The 22,956-nt window shown below is 33.4% G+C and overlaps 1 protein-coding gene across 4 annotated transcripts in view; it reads right to left on the bottom strand.

Moving 5' to 3' along the window:
* LOC145260690 (thyroid receptor-interacting protein 11-like) overlaps window positions 1-22,956 on the bottom strand; it is a 183,818-nt gene that overhangs the window by 70,829 nt on the left and 90,033 nt on the right. For 3 of the 4 annotated variants that reach the window (XM_080119089.1, XM_080119090.1, XM_080119092.1), the window contains 5 exons: window positions 19,540-19,621; window positions 16,972-17,020; window positions 14,034-14,286; window positions 8,278-8,331; window positions 3,188-3,400 (listed from right to left, as the gene is read on the bottom strand). In XM_080119089.1, the coding sequence (XP_079975215.1) occupies window positions 3,188-3,400; window positions 8,278-8,331; window positions 14,034-14,286; window positions 16,972-17,020; window positions 19,540-19,621 (651 nt within the window). The remainder of the gene's footprint in view (window positions 1-3,187; window positions 3,401-8,277; window positions 8,332-14,033; window positions 14,287-16,971; window positions 17,021-19,539; window positions 19,622-22,956) is intronic. The other variant, XM_080119091.1, reaches the window with a different exon arrangement.

Here is a 22,956-nt window from a genome sequence, read left to right as displayed (position 1 = left end):
ATTATAATCTCTGAATTTAAAACGAAATTTTAAAAAACAAAAACTTTCTGTTTTTCATTGAAATATTCAATGATTTTACGGGTTCATGACTATTGGCTATTCAATCCCAAAATTGGAAGAGTTTTTTTTTAAATACAAAGACACTTTTATGGTAAATAACAAATATTCATACAAAAGAAAACCAAATTCTACACCAAAAATGTGCACCAAAGCTCAGAAAATATTGCAGAAATTGAGACGAGAATCAAGACACCACCAACAACCAGTGAGCAAAAATAAAAATAGAAGAAATAAAAGAATAAAAATATCTATATACGTATTTAATAAGGTTGTTTGCAATGCAGAAAAACCAGAAATGTGAAAAAAAAAATAATTGAAGACAAAAACTTTATAAAATGTATTTTTCAATAAATCTTTCAGGAGAAACACTCCCCCTTCTCAAAAAAAAAAAAAAATGCCCTAAGACGGCTGTTCCTTCCATGACATTTGGTGCTGGTCTTGAATTTCCCCTATATTAACAAACAAAAGTAAAGAAAAATCTCTACGATGTACACATACTTGATAAAATGAAAACATCATATACCAAAAATAAAATTGATCAAGTGATTTTATTTTTAGATAAGAAAATCAAATTTTATGTATATCTGGAGTGACTCTCTTGCCTGCCGTTTTGAAAAAAATGTCAAGAAACAAAGGGAGATAACTCAACAATAATTCATAGTTATTAGATTTATGTCTACCGATTTCGCATTAATCGTTTAAAAATGATTTCCTTCATAGAAATCCAACTACTTGATCAATTTACGTGATTTTTGGAATACGATATTTTCATTTTGTCATGGGTATATACATCAAACAGATTTTCTTTAATTTTGTTTTTTAATATAGGGGCAATTTTGAACATGAACCGCACATCCTTTAAGGAACAACCATCTTGGGACGTTTCTTTTCTACAAACAGAAAGAACGCGTTTTGTATTATTTGAATTATGAGGCACCTTCAATAAGTTTCCAGATTTTTTTGTACATGCATTTAAAATTGTTATAAACACTGGAAAATTCACTGTGTTATTGCTATACATCTTATGAGATGACTGATTTTTATGATTTCAAGTTCAAATGAACAGCTACAGCAGGAATTGGAATACACCCTACTAAAGCCTGATTGTCACAGCTGGTGAATTTCAAAAATGAAATCTGGACGTAAGGACACTTTAGAAGAACAATATGCAATAAAATTCTGTTTTAAACTTGGAAAAAATGCCACAGAAACGTATGCAATGCTTCAGACTGCTTTTGGACCATCTTGCATAAATCAAGCATGAGTTTTTGAGTAGCATAAGAGATTCAAGGAAGGCAGGAAGTCTATGAGGGATGATGAAAGTTGTGCGAGGGGTAAGGAAGTCAAAACACCAGAGTTGATTGGCCAAATAAAGAATTTCATGGATAAGGACTGTCATGTGTCCCTAGAGACAATAAGTGCATCATAGTTTGATGTCAATGTAGAAACTGTACACACAATTATTTGCAAGAAACTGAAATTGCAGAAGATTTGCGCAAATGCACCAGTCCACAACTCCATCCTTGTCACAGACTATTTGACGAAGATGGGCATCAAGACAGTTCCTCACCCTCCCTATTGTTCAGACCTTGCTCCCTGTGACTTTTGGTTATTCCCAAAGGTCAAAGAAGACCTTAAAAGCTGTCGGGATGAAATAACTGAAAAGATGAGAGAAGCTCTGACGAGAGTCATTGACACTCTCACACATGAGGACTTCTATGGAGCATTCTAGAAGTTAGTGGAATGGAAGATTTTTGTACATAAAAAAGAAAAACAAAATTAACTTCAAATATGAATTCAAAAACAATTTCAAAGCAACAATTATACAAAGATGTTGAGCAATGAAATAAAAATCTTATCGATAAAGAGTAGACGATTGTGAACTTTTAAAATTGTTTCGCTGTTTTATCATATATCAACCCTCTTTGGGTTACGTAATGATGGATGTAGTAATTTTTGTAAAAGTTTTTACGCTTCAAGTTCTTTATATCTTCAAATATTTATTCATAATATTTGGTTTGGTTGTTTTGTTTTACGACATATCATCCATTTTCGAATTATCTGATGCCAAATCCAGTAAGTGCATTGCAGCCGGTGGAGATTATTTCGAAGGTGCCCAGAGTTTCATGTATACTACCAATAAAAGTGCCGATATGAAAAAGTCTGGAAACTTATTGAGGCACCTCGTATTTGAACTATTGTTCTTGTATCAAATCTTATTCTCACACCATTTTGGACGATGTAACCTCCGACCTTCTTCAGGTGCATTTTGTCAAACTCGTAAATCTGCACAGTATTTTGAACAGACCCCTTTATTTAATCCACAGGAGTAGTATGCTTCCGTTCTGTCAGCCATGACCAGATAGAAGTCTTAATTCAAAATTGCATTCTTAGTATTTCCCCGCATCGAGGATTGAATTTTCAACCTCCAGAAAACATCACTTAGAACTGCATTACCTAATGCTTTATCCGTTATGCCATGGGTTCACGAAGATTCACAAATTCGACAAAGATTCCAGAGTTCTACAAAAGGTCGGAGATTACATTATCCGAAATGTGAGAATAAACTCAAGATGAGAAGAGTAGTCCAAAAAATACAAATATTACAAAAATTTTTAAAAATTAAGAAACAAAATTTATTTTGTTTTTTTGATAAGGAGATTTTCTCCTGAAATATCAATATATTTCTCACCACGCCAGATTCTATTAACAGTAAAAGAAATATTTACTGATAACTAAATAGATAAATTTTTTTAATAAAAATATCGCATATATTATCCCCAATTCTTTTCTGCATACAGATGAAATGTTTTTGATTTTTGATAAGGAGAGAGTTTCTCCTGAAATATCAAAATATTTCTCACCATCACAGACTATTTATAATAAGCAAAATATTTACTGAAAAATAAATGCACAAGTTTTTGAATAAAAAATATTGCATATATTATCTCCAATTATTATTTTTTGTACATCTCATCTTTCACTGTTCCATTTATTTCCACATTGCAAACATCCTTATTAAATGCTGATATACTTATTTATCAGAAATGCTTCAAGCAAACTACCATAGCCATATAAATAAAAATATATTCAACGCGAATGCATGGCCGCCACAGCTAATGCGAACCTTTTCGTGAAGCAGGTATTCTCGTTCCCTTTCTAGATCGGCATTTGCTTGCGTAAGGAGAGCGACTTGCCGATCAAATTTCTCGATATCAACACTCATGTCACTGTCGTCATCGTCTTCTTCATCTTCGTTGATCAACGAGCGAGAGTCGCGGCGATATCCCATCCGAAGTGGATACATATTTGCTGCCGCTTTGTCAAGCAGGTACTCGGCCTTCAAAATAACAAGACACCCTAGCATCAATCTCCATCATTTTGTAACTTGTACCGAATGCAACACGCTTTCCTTTTGTTAGTTTATACACCTAGCATTCGCAAAGAAGATTTTTGTACATAAAAAAGAAAAACAAAATTAACTTCAAATATGAATTCAAAAACAATTTCAAAGCAACAATTATACAAAGATGTCGAGCAATGAAATAAAAATCTTATCGGTAAAGAGTAGACGATTGTGAACTTTTAAAATTGTTTCGCTATTTTGTTTTATCATATATCAACCCTCTTTGGGTTTTTTTTTTGTTTTTTTGTTTTTACATAGGCATCACCACATTATCAAGGCCCAGAGGCCACTCAAGGATAAGGGTTAAAGAGTGTACAGTAGAAATTGGACAATATAGTAATCATTAGTAATGAAAATTTGGAAAATTTGGGTTACGTAATGATGGATGTAGTAATTTTTGTAAAAGTTTTTATGCTTCAAGTTCTTTATATCTTCAAATATTTATTCATAATGTTTGGTTTGGTTGTTTTGTTTTACAACATATCATCCATTTTCGGATTATCTGATGCCAAATCCAGTAATTTTGATAAAAGTTTTTATGCTTAAGTTAACAAATTTACTGAATTTTAATTATTAACGATTACTATATTGTCCAATTAACTTCTGTACTAAACCTTATCCTCGAGTGGCTTCTGGGCCTTGATATGTGGTGTTGCCAATGTAAAAAACAAAAAAAAATATTTATTCATGATGCTTGGTTTTTATTATTTTGTAGAGAAAATTGATTTTTGTTCTTAACTATGCAGAACATGATTGTGTTTTAAAAATATACAACGGGTAGAAGTTGAATATTTACATCTGGCTCTCAATAACTGTAACCTAATTTTTCATGTGGACTTTGTTGGGGAAATTAATTGCTCACCGATATTAATATCCACTTGGTGAAAAAGACAGAACTCTCTACTGTAACAAGATTAAACCAGATTAACTGAATAAAGCAGAATAATGAATAAGGATTATTACCTAGATTGTAACAAAGTGAAGATCAGATGTGTGGGTAGACATTGCATTCGGAATACGACTATGATTGTTTTGATAATTTCAAAGTTGAGACTAAAATTGAAATTATAAGTATTTTAATTGCCTATATTTTGAGGTATGCTGCTTTGAGAAACATATTAAAAAACAACAGCGAAATTATGTCACCAACTGAGAGGAGATCAGGGGAAAAACATCAGAGCAAGACTGACGATTAAAGTGAGTTCCAGCTTTTACTCTCCCCAACTGAAATTGAAGATGGCTGATTGGCTGTTTTTAACAGCCAATCAACCTGTACAAGTTTTTTTAAGGCCAGAAACTTATTTATGTTTAAACCTATTTAACCATAAAAATAGTTTATAGGGGAACTTAGAACAATATTTTCTCTTCATCCTCTTGCTATAGTTTTCAATGACAACATGTTTTTAAAGTAAAATGTTGTCATTTTCTTGAAAATTTTCTTTTCAAAGTAAAATGTTGTCATTTTCTGGAGAATTTTGTTTTCAAAGTAAAATGTTGTCATTTTCTTGAAAATTTTCTTTTCAAAGTAAAATGTTGTCATTTTCTTGAAAATTTTCTTTTCAAAGTAAAATGTTGTCATTTTCTTGAAAATTTTCTTTTCAAAGTAAAATGTTGTCATTTTCTGGAAAATTTTCTTTTCAAAGTAAAATGTTGTCATTTTCTGGAAAATTTTCTTTTCAAAGTAAAATGTTGTCATTTTCTTGAAAATTTTCTTTTCAAAGTAAAATATCATTTTCTTGAAAATTTTCTTTTCAAAGTAAAATGTTGTCATTTTCTTGAAAATTTTCTTTTCAAAGTAAAATGTTGTCATTTTCTTGAAAATTTTCTTTTCAAAGTAAAATGTTGTCATTTTCTTGAAAATTTTGTTTTCAAGGTAAAATGTTGTCATTTTCTTGAAAATTTTGTTTTCAAAGTAAAATGTTGTGATTTTCTTGAAAATTTTGTTTTTAAAGTAAAATCTTGTCATTTTCTTGAAAATTTTCTTTTCAAAGTAAAATGTTGTCATTTTCTTGAAAATTTTCTTTTCAATGTAAAATGTTGTCATTTTCTTGAAAATTTTGTTTTCAAGGTAAAATGTTGTCAATTATTTGAACAACTTGTTTTCCAAAGCGAAATGTTTTAATCAGGAAGCCGGTAACTTCTGACAGTAAAATAGGGGAGAAAGAAAAAAAGAGTGATGGGGGGAAAGTTTGTTGTTTTTGTTTTTGGCTTTGCAGAATAAAAGATTTTGCAAAGAGATAAAAAATAAAAAATTTAATGTACAATGCATTTGAGGCAGGAAGCCGATATCTTCAGACAGCGTGATCTGGTAGCACCAGAGCTGGAATTAAACAGTTAACTATATCGATAAAGTGTGCTAAGAGGATGTTGACATTCTACTGCAATAAATTGTTGGCTATATCAAAAAAGATCTTTAATGATTTGATGTTGCATACTTGTTGCAACAGCTTTCGTATTTTGGGGGCCAGTAAAAGAAAGGAGACAATCGTATACGAAAAGAGAACTCGAACTCATGTCTGGCCTCAATATCTACAGCCTTAGATGTTAAAATAATGAACAAATTGTGATTGAACAAGTTCAAAATCACAACGTCTGTCCTGCAGCAATATACGATCTTCCTCTTCAAATTGGTGGGAGTTGATTCAATAATCAAATAATAATCAAAATTTACCAAATTTCCACTACAAACGATTTCTATGCTATTGTCTCAATGATTATCGTACACATATTAACCCTTATCTTCGAGTGGTCTCTGGACCTTGATAAGAGGTATCTCCTTTGTAAAAAAAAAAAAAAAAAAACATAACAAAAACTCACCTCGGGTGATAGCCACAATGAGTCTCAATGGTGAACAAAATCTGCCTGGACATGCTAAGATGAGTGGGTAACAAACTGACTCATTTATTCTATCGGAAAAAGGGAAGCTATCTCAAGACTGACTAATGTTCTTGTGGTACTTGTACAGTTAAATGTACAAGACATTAAAAAAATTGAAATATTGAAAAAAAAGTTATAGTGTACGTACCTGTTATAGAATGAAGTTCTCCAAAAAAAAATTTCACTTAATTTGATCAAGTAGTTTTTTTTTTACAGCAAAAAAACAATTTTTTGTGACAGTGAGCTGAAGGTAGCCATGTTTGAATACAGAAAGAAGAGAAGCTATTATTTAACATGAGTATGGGGGTCGGTACTTTAGACTGAGTTATCTTCCCGTAGCGTTCCCCTCCCTTCCTCCTGGTCTAAAAGTTAAAACGTGGCTACCTTCAGCTCACCGTCATAAAAAATTGTTTTTTCACTATAAAAAACTACTTGATGAAATTAAGTGAATTTTTTTTTTTCAGAAAGCTTCATTTCATAACAGGTACGTACAATCTAACTTTTTCAATATTTTCATTTTTTAATGTCTTGATTAAACTGTAAAGCACCGTTCTTGTTTATACTTCAAACGTATTAAACAGATAACCACAGTTCTCTCCCTTAGTGTTAGTATAGGATTAATTAGTTTTGCATTAGTAGTTAATTAATAGTAATTAGTATTTAAAATCTTTTAAAGTCCTTTCCTTTGGAATGAACAATAAATATTAGTAAATAGTGCAAAGTTATATCAAGCATAAATCAGTCACAGAGTTCTCAGCAATTGTCCAAGATACGGCACCAAACTTTTTAATGTCAAAAAAAAAAAAAAATGGGGAATAACTTAATTTGTAATGAATGAATAATTAATTTGGTGCTTATGGATAGAAATACACAAATGTAATATGGCTGTCCAAAATAAATTAACAGTAAAACTTTTTCAGTACTAATGAATATTGTGAACCGGATTTTTGTACATGTCAGGTAGTGCTGGACCAGAAACTTACAAACTGTCAGAATATACTGAGCATTGGTCAAGTTGATCAGCCAATCAGAATGCGACAACAAACACATTTGTTCCGTCTGCCTGCTTCCCACCTGACTACAACTTGGATGTCTTCAAGTCCAACGTTAACAAATTCCTAATGAACCGCCCCCTTAAGTAAACACTTCATCAAATCTCCACACTAACATACTGTACTTGCAATAACTCTTATCTCTGAGTGGCTTCCGGGCCTTGATAAGTGGTGACCACCGTGTAAACAAATTAAAAAAAAAAAAAAAAATTAGCCTATAAGAAGACAGCTTTAGTTATTAATTTTAAATCACGGAGCAGCACATAGCAATTAATCTATGTTGGACAAGTTAGTACAAACGCAGGAGCAAGTTGTAGATGACTGTCAATGGAACAACCTGATGAGATCTGAAATGAGGTGAAAGACATCGCAACAAAAAAAAAGCTGAAATGGAGTCAAATAGGAAATGGGCTCGGAACATAGCATTGCTGATTGGAGGAACTAACCCTAATCCTAAACCCTAACTGCCACCACCCAAAATTTAGTTTTAAATCATATAAGAAAAAAATATATATATTTCTTCTTATTTACACAAAAAAAAAAAAACTATTCATTCATAAAACATATGTTGTTAAATTTTATTTTATTACTTTTCCATTGTTTTTTTTATTGTAATTTGTATTTGATGAATGTTGCTATTTTCTGTTTCCTAGTGTTTTTAAGATCTGCTGGTGGTGCTTGGAATATTCCTGCAGTTTACGATAGGTGCTGAGCAGACATTTACAGAAATCCGGTTTGTAATATGTACAAGTATAACTTTTTGATATACTTATGCATCAAGCAAAAATGGGGGGGTGGGGGGTATGAATGCTGTGAATGAAAGACATGTTTATAACAGGATCGATCCCAATTTAAATGTCAAATGCTTTCTTTCATATTTACCGTTTCAAAAGACATGTTCTCATCCATTTCTTGTTCTTCAACTTCTGCCAATCCCTGGAAAAGAAAAATAGAATGTGTAACCTTTTATTCAAAATATTTCAATTCAAGATACAGAAAAGTATCAAAATAAAAACAAACTTTGGTACCAGTGCAGAGAGTGATCCGGACGTAAATAATAACGGTATTATTTAAAAAGTCATTCTTAATATGGGGAGGGGATGGTGTGTTGTACCTATTCTATACTTTAACCTTACAATTGAATAAAAAAAACATACCATAAAACTTTAATTAAACTTGGAAATACGATTTAAAAAATAGCGCAGATCACTCTCTGCACTAGCACCCAAATTTTGGATCATAATTATTTTTTTTTATTGGAATCCTTTGAGATAAATAACTTGTGTATTTATTCATTTGCAGACTGTTATTCTCATCTTCATAGTTAAAAATAATATATAATACCATTCGGTATGAACTCAACAATGGAAGACCAAATACGAACAAAACTTGGATTTATAAGACCAAAAAATCCAACCGTGATTACTATTTGAGGCCCATGACGCAGAGCATAGAGACGTTGACTCTCTATGGTCCAGGTGAGAATTGTCCAAAGATAGCAGTATTAATCCTACTCAAAAGCAGGCCAGAGGATTAGTTGGCAAAACGTGGTAAGACAACAACAACTATGGAAGGCAGTAATTACTGGGGATACAGTTACAAGACACAGCATTCCTATTCTGTCGCAGTTAACTACCTGAAGAAGGCCAAAGGATGAGTTGGCCGAAATGTGATGAAAGAACAAAAACTATGAAGATGAAGATAAAAGTTGACAAATAAATAAATTTTGCATCATCATCGTCTTTGGTTTAACACCAGGTATGTTTTAGAAATTCAGTTCCAAACTAACCTATCTCTGGCCAAGTCTTTATTTATCCCTCAAGTCCATCCTTATCATTTCCACCCACGTTTTCTTGCCCCCCCCCCACAAACTAACTCTCTCATCCATTCTTTGATCATCATTAGATTTAACATCTGTTTTACTGACTGACATGTGTTGGACGGCTGAAGAAATTGACTTCCAAAATAATCTACCTCTGTCCAGGTCTTCATTTATCCCTCCTCCCATCTTTTCTCTTGGCCTTCCTCTGCAGACTAAACCTGCTACCTCAACTGTTCTACATCTATTAACCATTTTTCATTGGACAAACACAGGAAAGATTTGAAGATCCTGCTGATAAAACTGAAAAAAATGCTTGGAAAGTTTGTGTGAATAAAAAGTAAAAATGCTTATGGATTCGTTGGTAGGTTGATTTGTACTATTTTTTTTTGTATTATTTTTTTCTTTGTATTATTTTTTTTCTTTGTATTATTTTTTTTTTTTAATTATTTTTTTCTTTGAATTATTTTTTTCTTTGAATTATTTTTTTCTTTGAATTATATTTTTTCTTTGAATTATATTTTTTTTTTAATTATTTTTTTTCTTTGAATTATTTTTTTTTTGAATTATTTTTTTCTTTGAGTTATTTTTTTCTTTGAATTATTTTTTTCTTTGAATTATTTTTTTTCTTTGAATTATTTTTTTCTTTGAATTATTTTTTTTCTTTGTATTATTTTTTTTTTTTAATTATTTTTTTTCTTTGAATTATTTTTTTCTTTGAATTATTTTTTTTCTTTGTATTATTTTTTCTTTGTATTATTTTTTCTTTGTATTATTTTTTCTTCAAATTATTTTTTCTTTGTATTATTTTTTCTTTGCACTTTTTTCTTCAAATTATTTTTTTCTTTGTATTATTTTTTTGTATTATGCAATATTAACCCTTTTTCAGATTATAAAATTCAATCATTTTCGTAAAAATTTTTGTAGAAATTCCAATGTAATTCTTTTTTTCAATAATTTTCAAATGTTATCTTGTATCTATCTTTGATAATACGGCACAATCACATCAACACATCAGTTCTGTTAGATCACCAAAGTTAAGCAATGTTGAGCCTGGTCAGGATTAGAATGGGTGACCACTTGGGAATTCTATGTGCTGCATATGCTCTCCGCTTATCTCAGCATTGTTTCCAATCGTCCTGAACTTTTCCTTGCCACTGGACTCAAGCAGTTCCGATTCAGGAGAGGGGTGGTTAGGGATTGCGTAACCCTTGCTTCATAATTACACGTGCAGCTAACTTTACAGCAAGTATCCATTGACTTTCAAGACAAAACGGAGTCAATGATCTTCGATAATATTAAGATATTTTATTTGTCGATTATTTTTTTTAGATGATTCTGTCCTTGAGACACCACTTATCAAAGTAAAAAGCCACTCGAGGATAAATGTTAATGAAATGGATAAATTGACAGCTGAATAATGATGAATATTATGAGAGGATTGAACATATTCAACTAGCACCGACTTACTACAGCTAATCCAGAAAACAGCAATTTTTCCCCTTCTGTCAGAAAACTTGCTCATGAGATGTGAACAATAATCGACAAAATGGAGGAGGGGGAAGAGATCTAATGTTTTATGACATCTACTTTAGTTGGTCCCTCGATAAAAGAAGGGTGGGCTTGTAAATTCACCCTTGTCCGTTCGCACTTTTCTCAATAACTACGCCTTAGAATTTTTTTTGAAATTTTGCACAAACATTAAACATAATATGAGTAAAAAAGTAACAGAATGGATTTTCTTTTGCTGAACTTAGTCATTTTTTTTTATGTCTCGTTCACTGTGCACTCACGGGAGACCATGCATGCTTCCATCCATCCATAACCCTTGAGCCCCTGGGGGAGGGGCATAGGCCATCTGCAACTTTTTTGTAGATGCTTTAGTAGCGAGGAGTTCTTTTTAAGGGGTGAGGGTGCTGGCCCCACGCCCAACCTTCCCAGAAGGTACATGCAGCACCTAGCCTTCCCAAATGGTCACCCATCTGGTACTGGCCAGGCTCAACGTTGCTTAACTTCGGTGATCTGGCGAGAACCGGTGTGTCAACGTGATTGTGCCGTACCATGCATGCTTCACTTGTTTTATTTATTTCCCACCCCCAAACAATTCTTTTTGCCATGGAAAAAACAATAAAACAACGACAGTCTCGCAACATCCCTTCTGTGTTAGAGAGGTTGCAGGAAGGGAAAAGGACATCCCCCACTAGGCTACAAAGTCTATTTTGTACTCTGTCAAAGCTGTTTTTAGCAGCTCCTGCACAGATATGGCAGCAGTACTCCATCCTTGGATGTACTTGGCTTTTATATAGATAGAGAACTGCATCAGCAGTGAGATATCTTCTGGAGCGGTAGAAGGATCCCACCATTTTTCCAGTGACTTTGACAACACATTTGATATACGTGTTCCATTTCAGATCAGGAGTAAAGGTCAATCCCAGAAGCTTGTCAAAACATGAGGCTTCCCCAAGACAAGAGCCATCGATTTCAATTGATGCCAGATGGGGATCAGAGCGTTGATGATGTAAAGATAGAAGCTTGGTTTTAGATGCATTAAAAGTAACCAGCCAACTCTTCCCCCATTGTACCACACGCTCAAGATCAGAGGAGAGAGAATCAGAGAGAACATTGTCATTTACAGCCTTTGATGTGTTGCCATAGATGGTCATGTCATCAGCATAGATGTCAACAAATGATTTAAGTATGTGTTTTGGGAGATCATTGATGTAGATCAGGAAAAGAGATGGGCTCAGGATGGACCTTTGAAATAAATGTGAAAAGAAATCCTTGATTCTATAATACAAAACCAACGATGGCTATTTTTTACATTAGGTCATCAAAAATGATTATCTAATTTATAAAATTCAATATGTTTATGTGTCTGCCTGTTTCCATTTTTTCAAAGTTCATCTCCTCCAAGACACAAGGTCACAGAGCGGCATGAGGCAGACCAAATGATTGCATTTTCTGTGGACTGTTCTTTTCTGGGTTTTAGGCCAATAAAGATTAGACTGAAAAATGGACGATTTCACCGATTTCGATGACAATAAAAGTATTGCGAGTGTTAAAATATCATTTGTCCTTACATACTCCCAGTTAAATGCGGGTCTCCATGCTAGTAAAATCCGTCTCTGATATAATGTTTACTTCATATGTTTACTTTATAGCAATTAAATACTTTGAGAGTATTTCCATCAATCGTTAACTATAATTAATACAAAAATAGCTAAACACCGTTTTCAGCTTTTCTAGGTTTTAGGTCAATAAAAACAGCTGTTAAAGAGTAAAAATTGAAAAACAAAAAAAATGGAACTTGGTATGTATAAATCGACTTAAAGTACTCTTGTACGTATGCACAAATTTTTAACTATTTCTTATATATCTGACGATAGCTCAAACGGTGACGACTAAGGCTAGAGCACTAAATGTTTTGGTTTCAATTCTAGCTGATGGCACCCAAATCATTTTTTTTTTTTACTTTTGAAATCACTACTATATATTGGGTACAATATGATAATCAATAGAAAATCGACTCTATAATTATAAACACGAAATTTGCATAAATTAAAATATCATATTTAAGCGTATTTTATGACTTGGCAATGCCGAGCGCTGTTCTAGTAATTTATATATGAAAAATTAAATTACTGATACAATTCTGTAATTACAGACGAATATTTTAGTAACATATTTAGATAGCGAGAGGGGAAACACCAACAATTTTTTTCCATCATTGTTTAATATTACAGAGTGGAACGATAACATTGTTGCCCTAGAAAAGACGACATGATTCCATTTCCGTTTGATAAAATCCGTTTCCTTTTTTTTGTTGCAGACCATCTACTAGTTGGCCAGTTGTGTACAAATCCCAAGAGCGATAGAAGTATTCTATCATGTCTGAAAGTGACACGATGTTCAATGAGCGAGATCAAAGATGCACTGCTGTACAATTTACGCTGTCTATTGATCCAAGTTATGCAACATGATCGTTATGATCTTTGGTTTCGAATGAGGTCAACATAATGCCAGCTCACATCTTCATAGTTGGCTTAAAAGTCAACCCGAAAGTGTACTTAGAGGTGCTGAAGAGTGTGATGATCTTCTGGTGCAATCAAGTGGCTGCTGGCAAACCCTGGGTGCGACAGCAGGACAGGTGGCTACATTCAATAGATGTCGTTCATTAGTTGGTTGTTTTTGTTTTACGGCATATCAACCCTTTTCAGGTTATTTAATGCCAAATCCAAAGATTTTGAAGAAAAATTTTTTAATAGAATATATTTGTTGTTTTCAAGTCGGTTTCTATTTAACCCATAGTTGGGATCCTAACAGGTAATACCACTACGGGTCAGAGTGGACCTGGGAGCAATGGCAATTAAAGGATGGCTCCACACTCCCCAAAGCCCGCAAGCTGGGGCCTCACCACTGGATATAGTTTAAGGTCATATCCAGGACTGAATAGATGTCAGCTCTACTACATAATCAAGTTACCTGAATTGATTTTTTAATAAAAGTTTTAAAATAATGCTGTAGTGTTGTTTTCTTTAAGGCAACAACTTTTATCAATCTGTATATACTCTGTATATACAACAAATACTGACCTAACGGGTTACAAATGTTCTAGTTTACATAAAACGTGAGAGAGATAAAGAAGGGAAGGAGAGGGTAGGAGAAAGAGGATAGAAAGAGAGGGAGGAGAAATAAGGGGGTAAAAGAAAGAGGGGAGGGGGAAATGGTAAGAGAGAGGGGAGAGGGTAAGATGGAAGAAGGTAAGATAGAGGGGAGAGGGTAAGAGAAATAAAACAGGAGAAAGTAAGGGGGAGCTTACCCTTTGAGCTTGTGCCACATTTAAAGACGTTTCTTTTTCCTTCAATTGATTTCTTAAACCCAATAAAACTTCCTCCAAGGCTTCTTTTTCGGTTTGCCAATCAGATTTCATGAATTCAAATTGCTCAATTTCTTGCTCGTATTTTTCAACTTGTTTCTGTAACATGGATACCTGCTCATCTAGGATCCGAGTCTTCGAAGGAGATGAATGTTTAGCATTTGCTTGGTCGGCAGGACTCTGAAAATGTGAGGCACTACGAACAGAAAATAAATAAGATACACATTTAATCATCATCAGCATCACGCAAAAACAGCAAACAACTAGAGAAGTATTGACAATATTTATGCCGAGCCGACATACCCACCTTTAGCAGAAATTAGAAATAAAAGTTTTAAAGAACTTCTCCCAATCGTAATGTCCTGAGCCATCCCAATTATTACCAATGATAAGGTCTACAATAGCTGCATACGAAGAATGATATTGTACTTGCGATCGCATTCACCCGTGATCCAAGTGAATTGACCACATTACACATCAAAGCAGTCCATCCAGGTCTGTCCGCTGCCGACTTCTCAGCATGTCTCAGCCATTTTTGATTCCATCATCGCACACCAAAGGCGCAAGGGACAGTCATAACTTCCAAGTCAGCTTTTCCGGTTGTAAGCTTTTTGTGTATTTCCGAGAAGCAATCGGTCGACTCACTTTTTCTTAAAACTTTTTATATCACGTCTAAATGATAATATCTACGAGTTAACAACAGGGGTCGCCTGTCTATTTAATTTGCTCGACTTTGAAAAGATAAATATTCAACAATTTTCGATCGCCGCATGTGCATTAAGCTTTTTCGTATAATAAAAGCGAAACTAATTCTAGCAGCATTTTTCCGGAAACGTCCGAAAGCAATCAGCTTTGATTAATGTGGAGTTTTTCTTTATATCAGACAATTGCTATTCAATTTGTACAATCCCCTTTTTATGGGGAGCGGGTTTTCCCCACAACATCTTGGGGAAACAAGAAAAAAAATAAAAAAATCCTGCCCCGCAGTAAATAAAATACTGCTCCGCAGTCAAAGTTGACCTCATTAAGTACGGGCACCTGCCAAGTTTTAATACTTAAATAAATTCAAACATGATTCCGTTACTATTTCGTGGTGGCCCAGTGGTCAACATCACACATTCTTTTTCACACTTTAATTTCCAACTTTGACTCAAGGGTTCAGGTTCGATCCTTCATACTTACCTACAAAAACTTTTTTTTTTATTTTAACCCCCCCCCCCAGACACAAAAACCCGGGTGTTTTGATTTACCTAAAACCACACACACCTCCAAACACCCGGGCAATGCTGGGTACCCCCCCCCCGCTAGTCTATAATATAAATCTCACCTGTCTGTTTAAATGTATGTATATATGTCTGCCTAAAACTTTTGACAGAGGCGACGGATTTCACAAGATCAGCATCATTTTGAAGCTCGATATCTCAGATGAAAAATATCGAAAAATTGGCCAAAAACATTCATTCCTTCACCTTCAACTGGGCACTTTTTTACAAGGAAGGGTCGATTTTTTGCGAGCTATTTTTGCAAGTCATCGTATTGATTGGACTGACTTTGTCTAATTTTAACGTTCCGAACTTCCGGTCGTATCATGGAGTAGTGGTAAGACGTCAGATTTTCTTTCACTTTCTTTTCCGCCTTCGTGTCACAGGTTCGTTTGCACCTGCCTGCCTACTACCACTTTTTTTTTTTGCTCAACACACACCTCCAAACACTCTGGCAATGCCAGGAACCCAGACTAATAAGTTCTAAATGAGAAATTTTTGTAGGCTAAAGGTTCAATCCTCAGTATGAGTGCTACTAATAATAAAAATTACTTAAAACTTCTACTCGAACATGGCTGACTGAATAGACTTTTGATGAGTTGTGGTGGAAAAACATTGTACACAATGATTGGATTATTTTTTTAATTAAACATAACACAAAAAATAGTTTTGGGAGAAACTGAAATATTCAAGCATAAAACAGTCTAACAAATTAAATAACATTTTGTAAACAAAAAAAAAGAAAAATTCTAATACAGTGTAATGTATACAGATTTAATTTATAGACATAAATGTGTAATGTATACAGATTTAATTTATAGACATAAATGTGTAATGTATACAGATTCAATTTATAGATATAAATGTGTAATGTATACAGATTCAATTTATAGATATAAATGTGTAATGTATACAGATTTAATTTATAGACATAAATGTGTAATGTATACAGATTCAATTTATAGACATAAATGTGTAATGTATACAGATTTAATTTATAGACATAAATGTGTAATGTATACAGATTTAATTTATAGACATAAATGTGTAATGTATACAAATTTAATTTATAGACATAAATGTGTAATGTATACAGATTTAATTTATAGACATAAATGTGTAATGTATACAGATTCAATTTATAGACATAAATGTGTAATGTATACAGATTTAATTTATAGACATAAATGTGTAATGTATACAGATTTAATTTATAGACATAAATGTGTAATGTATACAGATTCAATTTATAGATATAAATGTGTAATGTATACAGATTTAATTTATAGACATAAATGTGTAATGTATACAGATTTAATTTATAGATATAAATGTGTAATGTATACAGATTCAATTTATAGACATAAAAAAACGTGAAACCAATTGTAATTTGTTATAAAAATCAAATGAAAATATTGTAATGGGAAAAATATAATATTACAAAAATTATTTCTATAAAACAAAATTCACATGTAAATCAAATGAACACAAATTTCACACGTTTAAAATTTAGACAAACAATTTTTACTAATTCTGAGATGGATTTTATCATTTATTACAAGAAAGGGTACAGGATGAAGAGGAGATGGGGTGATTAAGAAAAAGTGTTTTTTTTTTACCTTGAGTTTTTTAGTTCTGTATTTTTATTGGAATTTTCTTTTAAATCACCTGAAAAAAATGAACAACTGATTTTTTACATTCAATTTTTTAGTATAACCTTGGAAGATTTTGACCAGTTTAGAAATATATCTGTTAATGAAAAAGGCAAAGCAGAATAAGGCGAAGAAGAAGATGAAAAAAACAGTAAATGAAGAAGACAGAAGGTAAAGAATAAAAACTTGAAGACAGAAGGCAAAAATAAAAAGGCGAAAAATAAAAAGGCGAAAAATAAAAAGGCGAAAATAAAAAGGCGAAAAATAAAAAGGCGAAAAATAAAAAGGCAAAAAATAAAAAGCAAAAAATAAAAAGGCGAAAAATAAAAAGGAAAAAAATAAGGAAAAAAAAGGTAAAAATAAAAAAGCAAAAATAAAAAGGTTAAAAATAAAAAGGTGAAAAATAAAAAGGCAAAAATAAAAAGGCGAAAAATAAAAAGGCGAAAAATAAAAAGGCGAAAAATAAAAAGGCGAAAATAAAAAGGCGAAAAATAAAAAGGCAAAAAATAAAAAGGCAAAAAATAAAAAGGCGAAAAATAAAAAGGCAAAAAATAAAAAGGCGAAAAATAAAAAGGCGAAAAATAAAAAGGCAAAAAATAAAAAGGCAAAGAATAAGAAGGCAAAAAATAAGGAAAAAAAAGGTAAAAATAAAAAGGCAAAAATAAAAAGGTTAAAAATAAAAAGGTGAAAAATAAAAAAGCAAAAATAAAAAGGCGAAAAATAAAAAGGCGAAAATAAAAAGGCGAAAAATAAAAAGGCGAAAAATAAAAAGGCGAAAAATAAATAGGCGAAAAATAAAAAGGCGAAAAATAAAAAGGCGAAAAATAAAAAGGCAAAAAATAAAAAGCAAAAAATAAAAAGGCGAAAAATAAATGGCAAAAAATAAAAAGGTGAAAAATAAAAAGGCGAAAAATAAAAAGGCGAAAAATAAAAAGGCAAAAAATAAGGCAAAAAAAGGTAAAAATAAAAAGGCAAAAATATTAAAAGGCAAAAATAAAAAGGCTAAAATATTAAAAGGTAAAAATAAAAAGGCAAAGACGGAAGGCAAAGAATAAAAAGAAACAAAGAGAAGCAAAAAAATAGAGGAAAGCAAAGAAAAAAAAATAAACCATAAAATAACTGAGCATCATGAGTAAGTTGTTGAAATCTGTGTTAAATAGAAAAACAGTCTAACACCACAGCAAAAATAACCTCCTCAGTTACATGCAATCTAGTTCCCGTTCTGCTAGATCTACAGCAGATGTGCTTACAGTTATATCTCATAGGATTAGTGAATCTCTCGATGGAGGCTTCTTTTTTAGGGCAATTTCTCTTTACATATCAAAAGCCTTTGATAGGGTATGGCATAAAGGTCTATTACACAAAATCTGGAAATGTCTTTTCAATTATTAAATCATTTCTCTCTAATAGGTTCATAAGAGTAGTGGTTAATGGGCAGAAATCAGAAGCTCACAGTATTAATGCTGGAGTTCCTTAGGGGTTCATCCTGAGCCCAACTCTCTTACTGGTCTACATCAATAATCTCCCAAATCATATCCCAAGATCATTCGTAGACATTTATACTGACAACACTACCATCTATCTATGGCAATATTTCAAAGGTCGTAAACAACCAAGTTCTCTTTGATTCTCTCTTCTCTGATCTTGATCACGTGGTACAATGGGGAAAGAAGTGGCTGGTTAATTTTCATGTATCTAAAACCAAACTTCTGTCTTTACATCAACGCTCTGATCCCCATCTGGCATCAACTGAAACGAATGGCTCTTGTCTTGGGGAGGCTCCATGTTTTGACAAGCTTCTAGGTCTGACTTTTACTCCTGATCTGAGATGGAACACGTGCATCAAGTCTGTTGCCAATGCTGCTGGAAAAATGGTGGGATTGTTCTACCGCTCCAGTAGATATCTCACTGCTGATGCAGTTCTCTACCTGTATAAGAGCCAAATACATTCACGGATGGAGTACTGTTGCAGTGTCTGCGCAAGAGCTCCTAGAAGCAAATTATCCTGCCTTGAAAGAGTTCAAAATAGACTTCATAGCCTCGTAGGTGATGCCCTTTTCTCTTCCCTGCAATCTCTTTCCTGCAGAGGAGATGTTGCCAGCCTGTCTTTGCTTTATTGTTATTTTCATGGAAAGTGCTTGTCTGAGCTCCAATCTATAATACCTCTGCCTTGACTTTCATGAAAAACACTTGTCTAGTTGAAACCACTATCAATAATTTCTCCCACTCTTTATCTGCACTTAAACCTAAGCATAGATTCCATGGACAAAGCTTCTTTCTTAGAACTGCACACCTATGAAACTCTGTTCCTTTTTCCTGCTTTCCAACTAACTACAATATGGTCATCTTCAAGTACAACATAAACAAGTTCTTGATGAGCCATCTCTTTAAGTAATCAAATTTCCAATACTAACAATTACTACAACATTTTCCCATTGACTACTGTACACTCATTAACTCTTATCCACAAGTGGCTTCTGGGCCTTGATAAGAGGTGATTCCTTTGTACAAAAAAAAAAGAAAACAGAAACAAACCTTGTGAAGAACGAGTGGAATTTTCAGAAAGTTCTTTAATTTTCGCTTCATGTTCTAATTTCAATTGTTTTAATTCTTCAATCTGAAAATATTTCATTGAAACAAAAAATAATTTATATAAGAAATGAAACGTTTAACATTTGTAAAACACAAGAAAAAAAGTTATTCCTCGTACAATAAGTATCATTTTTTTTTACTGATATTTCTTAACTTCAAACAATTTTGTTCCAGCATTTAAGACAAGCATTTCTATTTGAAAAATAATTCATTTTTTTATTGATGCTATTAAAGAAGAGATCTTTCCACAAACATTTTTTTTTTAATTGTTTTTTTACATTTGTAAATAAGATACACTGCCACTTACACCTCAGGGGTCTGTGATTAAGGAGGCAAATTTGGAGAGAAGGGGAGTCTGAAGTGGGGAGTTGTGCTGCAAGAAATTTTTGTTCACATTACCAACATGCAGAAATGTCGGTCTAAAGTCAGGGGAGTGGGTGTTAAATAGTGGAGGGTACATAGAACGGGGACTGATAGCAGCATTTATAATTTTGTATACACGCTGACAACTGTGATGGCAATATTTATAACACATATGAGATACAAATTCATTACTGAAGGAAGGGATTCCATTAACACTTTTGAGGAGAGGGACTCAGTTACACTTTGGAAAGGTGTTTCATACAAATGATCACAAAAACACATTAACTTTTCAAGTTCAAAGATGACAAACGAAGACTTATAAATATGATGATCTTTATTCCATCCAGATGAGATGATGATCAGGAATTCAATTGCTTTGCTGATTTCTATGTCATCTTTCTTCCCTTTCTTTCGCTTCCGAAAGGAGCTTAACTAACTCTTTTCCTTCACGACTCAACCCTGAGTGATCCGTCTCTACTGCTCTCTCTGATCTGACTGACTTGAAGCCTCTTAACTGAATATATTGAAAATCTATCTTTCTTTGTGACGTCAGAAACGTGCTCAAACACGTGCTCTCCTCACGTGGATTTACATACACATATGTCCAACACATTTCTAACAAAATAAAAACATTCCTTAATTTACATTGTCCAATATCTGACCAACTAGTTGTATTGTGATTTAGTCATTTCTAAACACAATGGTCAATTCACTAAATTATTCACTTTTAAATTTTGAATACTGGGTTCGATTCTAGCCTTTTCCTTATAATAAATATTATTTTTAATCCTATTTACGTCTTTCTTTAATTACTAGGATCTGTCCCCTTCCATATATAACACAGGCAGGTAATTCCAAAGTCAAGCAGTCCGAGGAAAAAAGCTGTTAGTGCAGAAATTTTTTCCGGCATTTGGATACCTCTACATTTAAGGGGTGGGGTTTTGTTGCTAGTTGGATTGGTCAGAGGTATTTATGTCGAGGGAGCATAAGAGCAGGAGGTTCGTTGCAGCACATTCTATGGAAATACTTGTAAAACAAACACAGGGATGGTTAGAAACTCTCTTTTTCACCATGTCCAAAAGGAAAAGGCTAGTTGCAGGTGCACCAGCCCAGATGTTCCAACAATCCTCCAAGCATGAGTGAATAGTGGCTTTATAAAAATATAGAATACTGGCAGATGTGAGAAATTTTCTAGCACAGTAAAGGGAGGTCACCTTAATTTGAGCTGTGATTTGGCTGGAGCTTAGTGGGACCGATTAGACTGACTCTTTTTTGGACCCTATTCGAGAAGGAGAGACTAGTGGTAGATGCACCAGCCCAGATGTGGCAACAATACTCCATGCATGGGCAAATGGTGGCCTTGAAGAAGTACAGGATACTCTCAGGCGTGAGTAGTCTTCTAGCTCGATAGACGGAACCTACCTTCTTTGCAGCAGCCTTTGCAATATCCTTTATATATTTGTTCCAGTTCATATTGCCCGCAAATGTTAGGCCAAGGAGTTTGAAGGAAGACTTCTCAGGTTGGGATTATTTGTCATGGATATCGGTGGTTGGAGAGGTGTCTCGTAATCAAAGGAAAGCAGCTTAGTCTTACTAGCATTAAATATTACCATCCATTTGCGGCCCCGTTCTATTATGGTCTGGAGGTCATTTTCTAACAATTCTGCCATTGTCTTAGATTTATGTACATCTGTTCTTTCCTCATGCATATTATAGCGTTGTATCATCAGCAAATATACCCATCTCGGACACAATAATATCAGGGAGGTCTTTTATGAATATCAGGAATAATAATGGTCCAAGGATTGAAAAAGAAGTAATGTTTTATCCTCAATATTGATCACATCTTTATTGCATTAGGAATTACTTCAGGGTAACAGTGAAAAAACTTTCATAAAATAATTATCATGTAAAACTAAACAAGGTTATAATCAATCAATCGTGAAGGCGTGAAAATATTGTAACAATTTCTGATGGTCACAGCATCAAAACGACGTTACATTTCATCTATATATTTCATAGAGGCACTTTTACAAAATGCGTAAACTTCGATGACCATGGTTTTTGTAATCAACGACAACTTATTAAATCAACAAAGTTTATTTATTTTACAAAATGGTAATCTGACAGGTGAGAGAATTGAGGTCAGTCGGGGTGGTGGCGTGTGATTTGGTTGGTATGGATGATGGCAGAAGTGTGTCGCTAGCTTTGTTCCTTCCCCCTGTCTGATTGTTTCGACTTGTTTTTTTTTTTTTCACATCACTTTACATTTCTTGATTGGAATTTAACTGACCTCTTATTTCGACCTTTGATTTATAGCAATTCCAATCCAGAGTTAAATACTTCTCGCATTTTTTCATAATCCCGATTCTTCAATTAGAATCTAGGCTTGCCATCAACACCAGTAATCCGATTTATAACTGGTTTTGCCCGGTTCAGATATTTTCCAGCGTTGTCCATCACCTACGCAAAAAAATATTCCAGTGACTCCATCGTTACATCCAATCAATGAATGATTTTAAAAAAAAAAAAAGAGTCATTTACTTCTATATTTTTTTTCTTTCAATTTTTTGATTTCTGCATCAACCTAATAGGTCCTGAACTTTCAACTAAACTCCAACCTCTGTCTCATTGTCGAAACGTGGCATCCTCATGCCTATTTTACAACTATTTCAATGGCAAGTGTCCTGACAAACTCAAAGCACTTGTACCCCCTCGACGACAATACCCTCGACAAACCCAACAAGCAGCAAAATCCCACCCCTACACTGTAGAGATCCCTAGATGCCGTAAAGTCTTCTACTCAAATAGCTTTTTCCCTTCAAACTGCTGTGTATTGGAATTCCCTCCCAAGTCCCGGTTTCCCTAACTGTACTGACATGCAGAAATTCAAATGTAATGTAAACAGACATCTCGCTGTCCAATTCCCTAAATAGTTTCCCTGCAAATCTGGTCTTGATCAGAATGTAGGGTTCACATCAACACCAGCAATCCGAT

The sequence above is a fragment of the Euprymna scolopes genome, chromosome 36, assembly GCF_053919585.1.
Source record: "Euprymna scolopes isolate OS-2025 chromosome 36, ASM5391958v1, whole genome shotgun sequence".
NCBI classification, from domain to species: Eukaryota; Metazoa; Mollusca; class Cephalopoda; order Sepiida; family Sepiolidae; genus Euprymna; species Euprymna scolopes.
The sequence above is the reverse complement of the archived record's forward strand: the minus strand, read 5'-3'. Positions and strand labels throughout refer to the sequence as shown.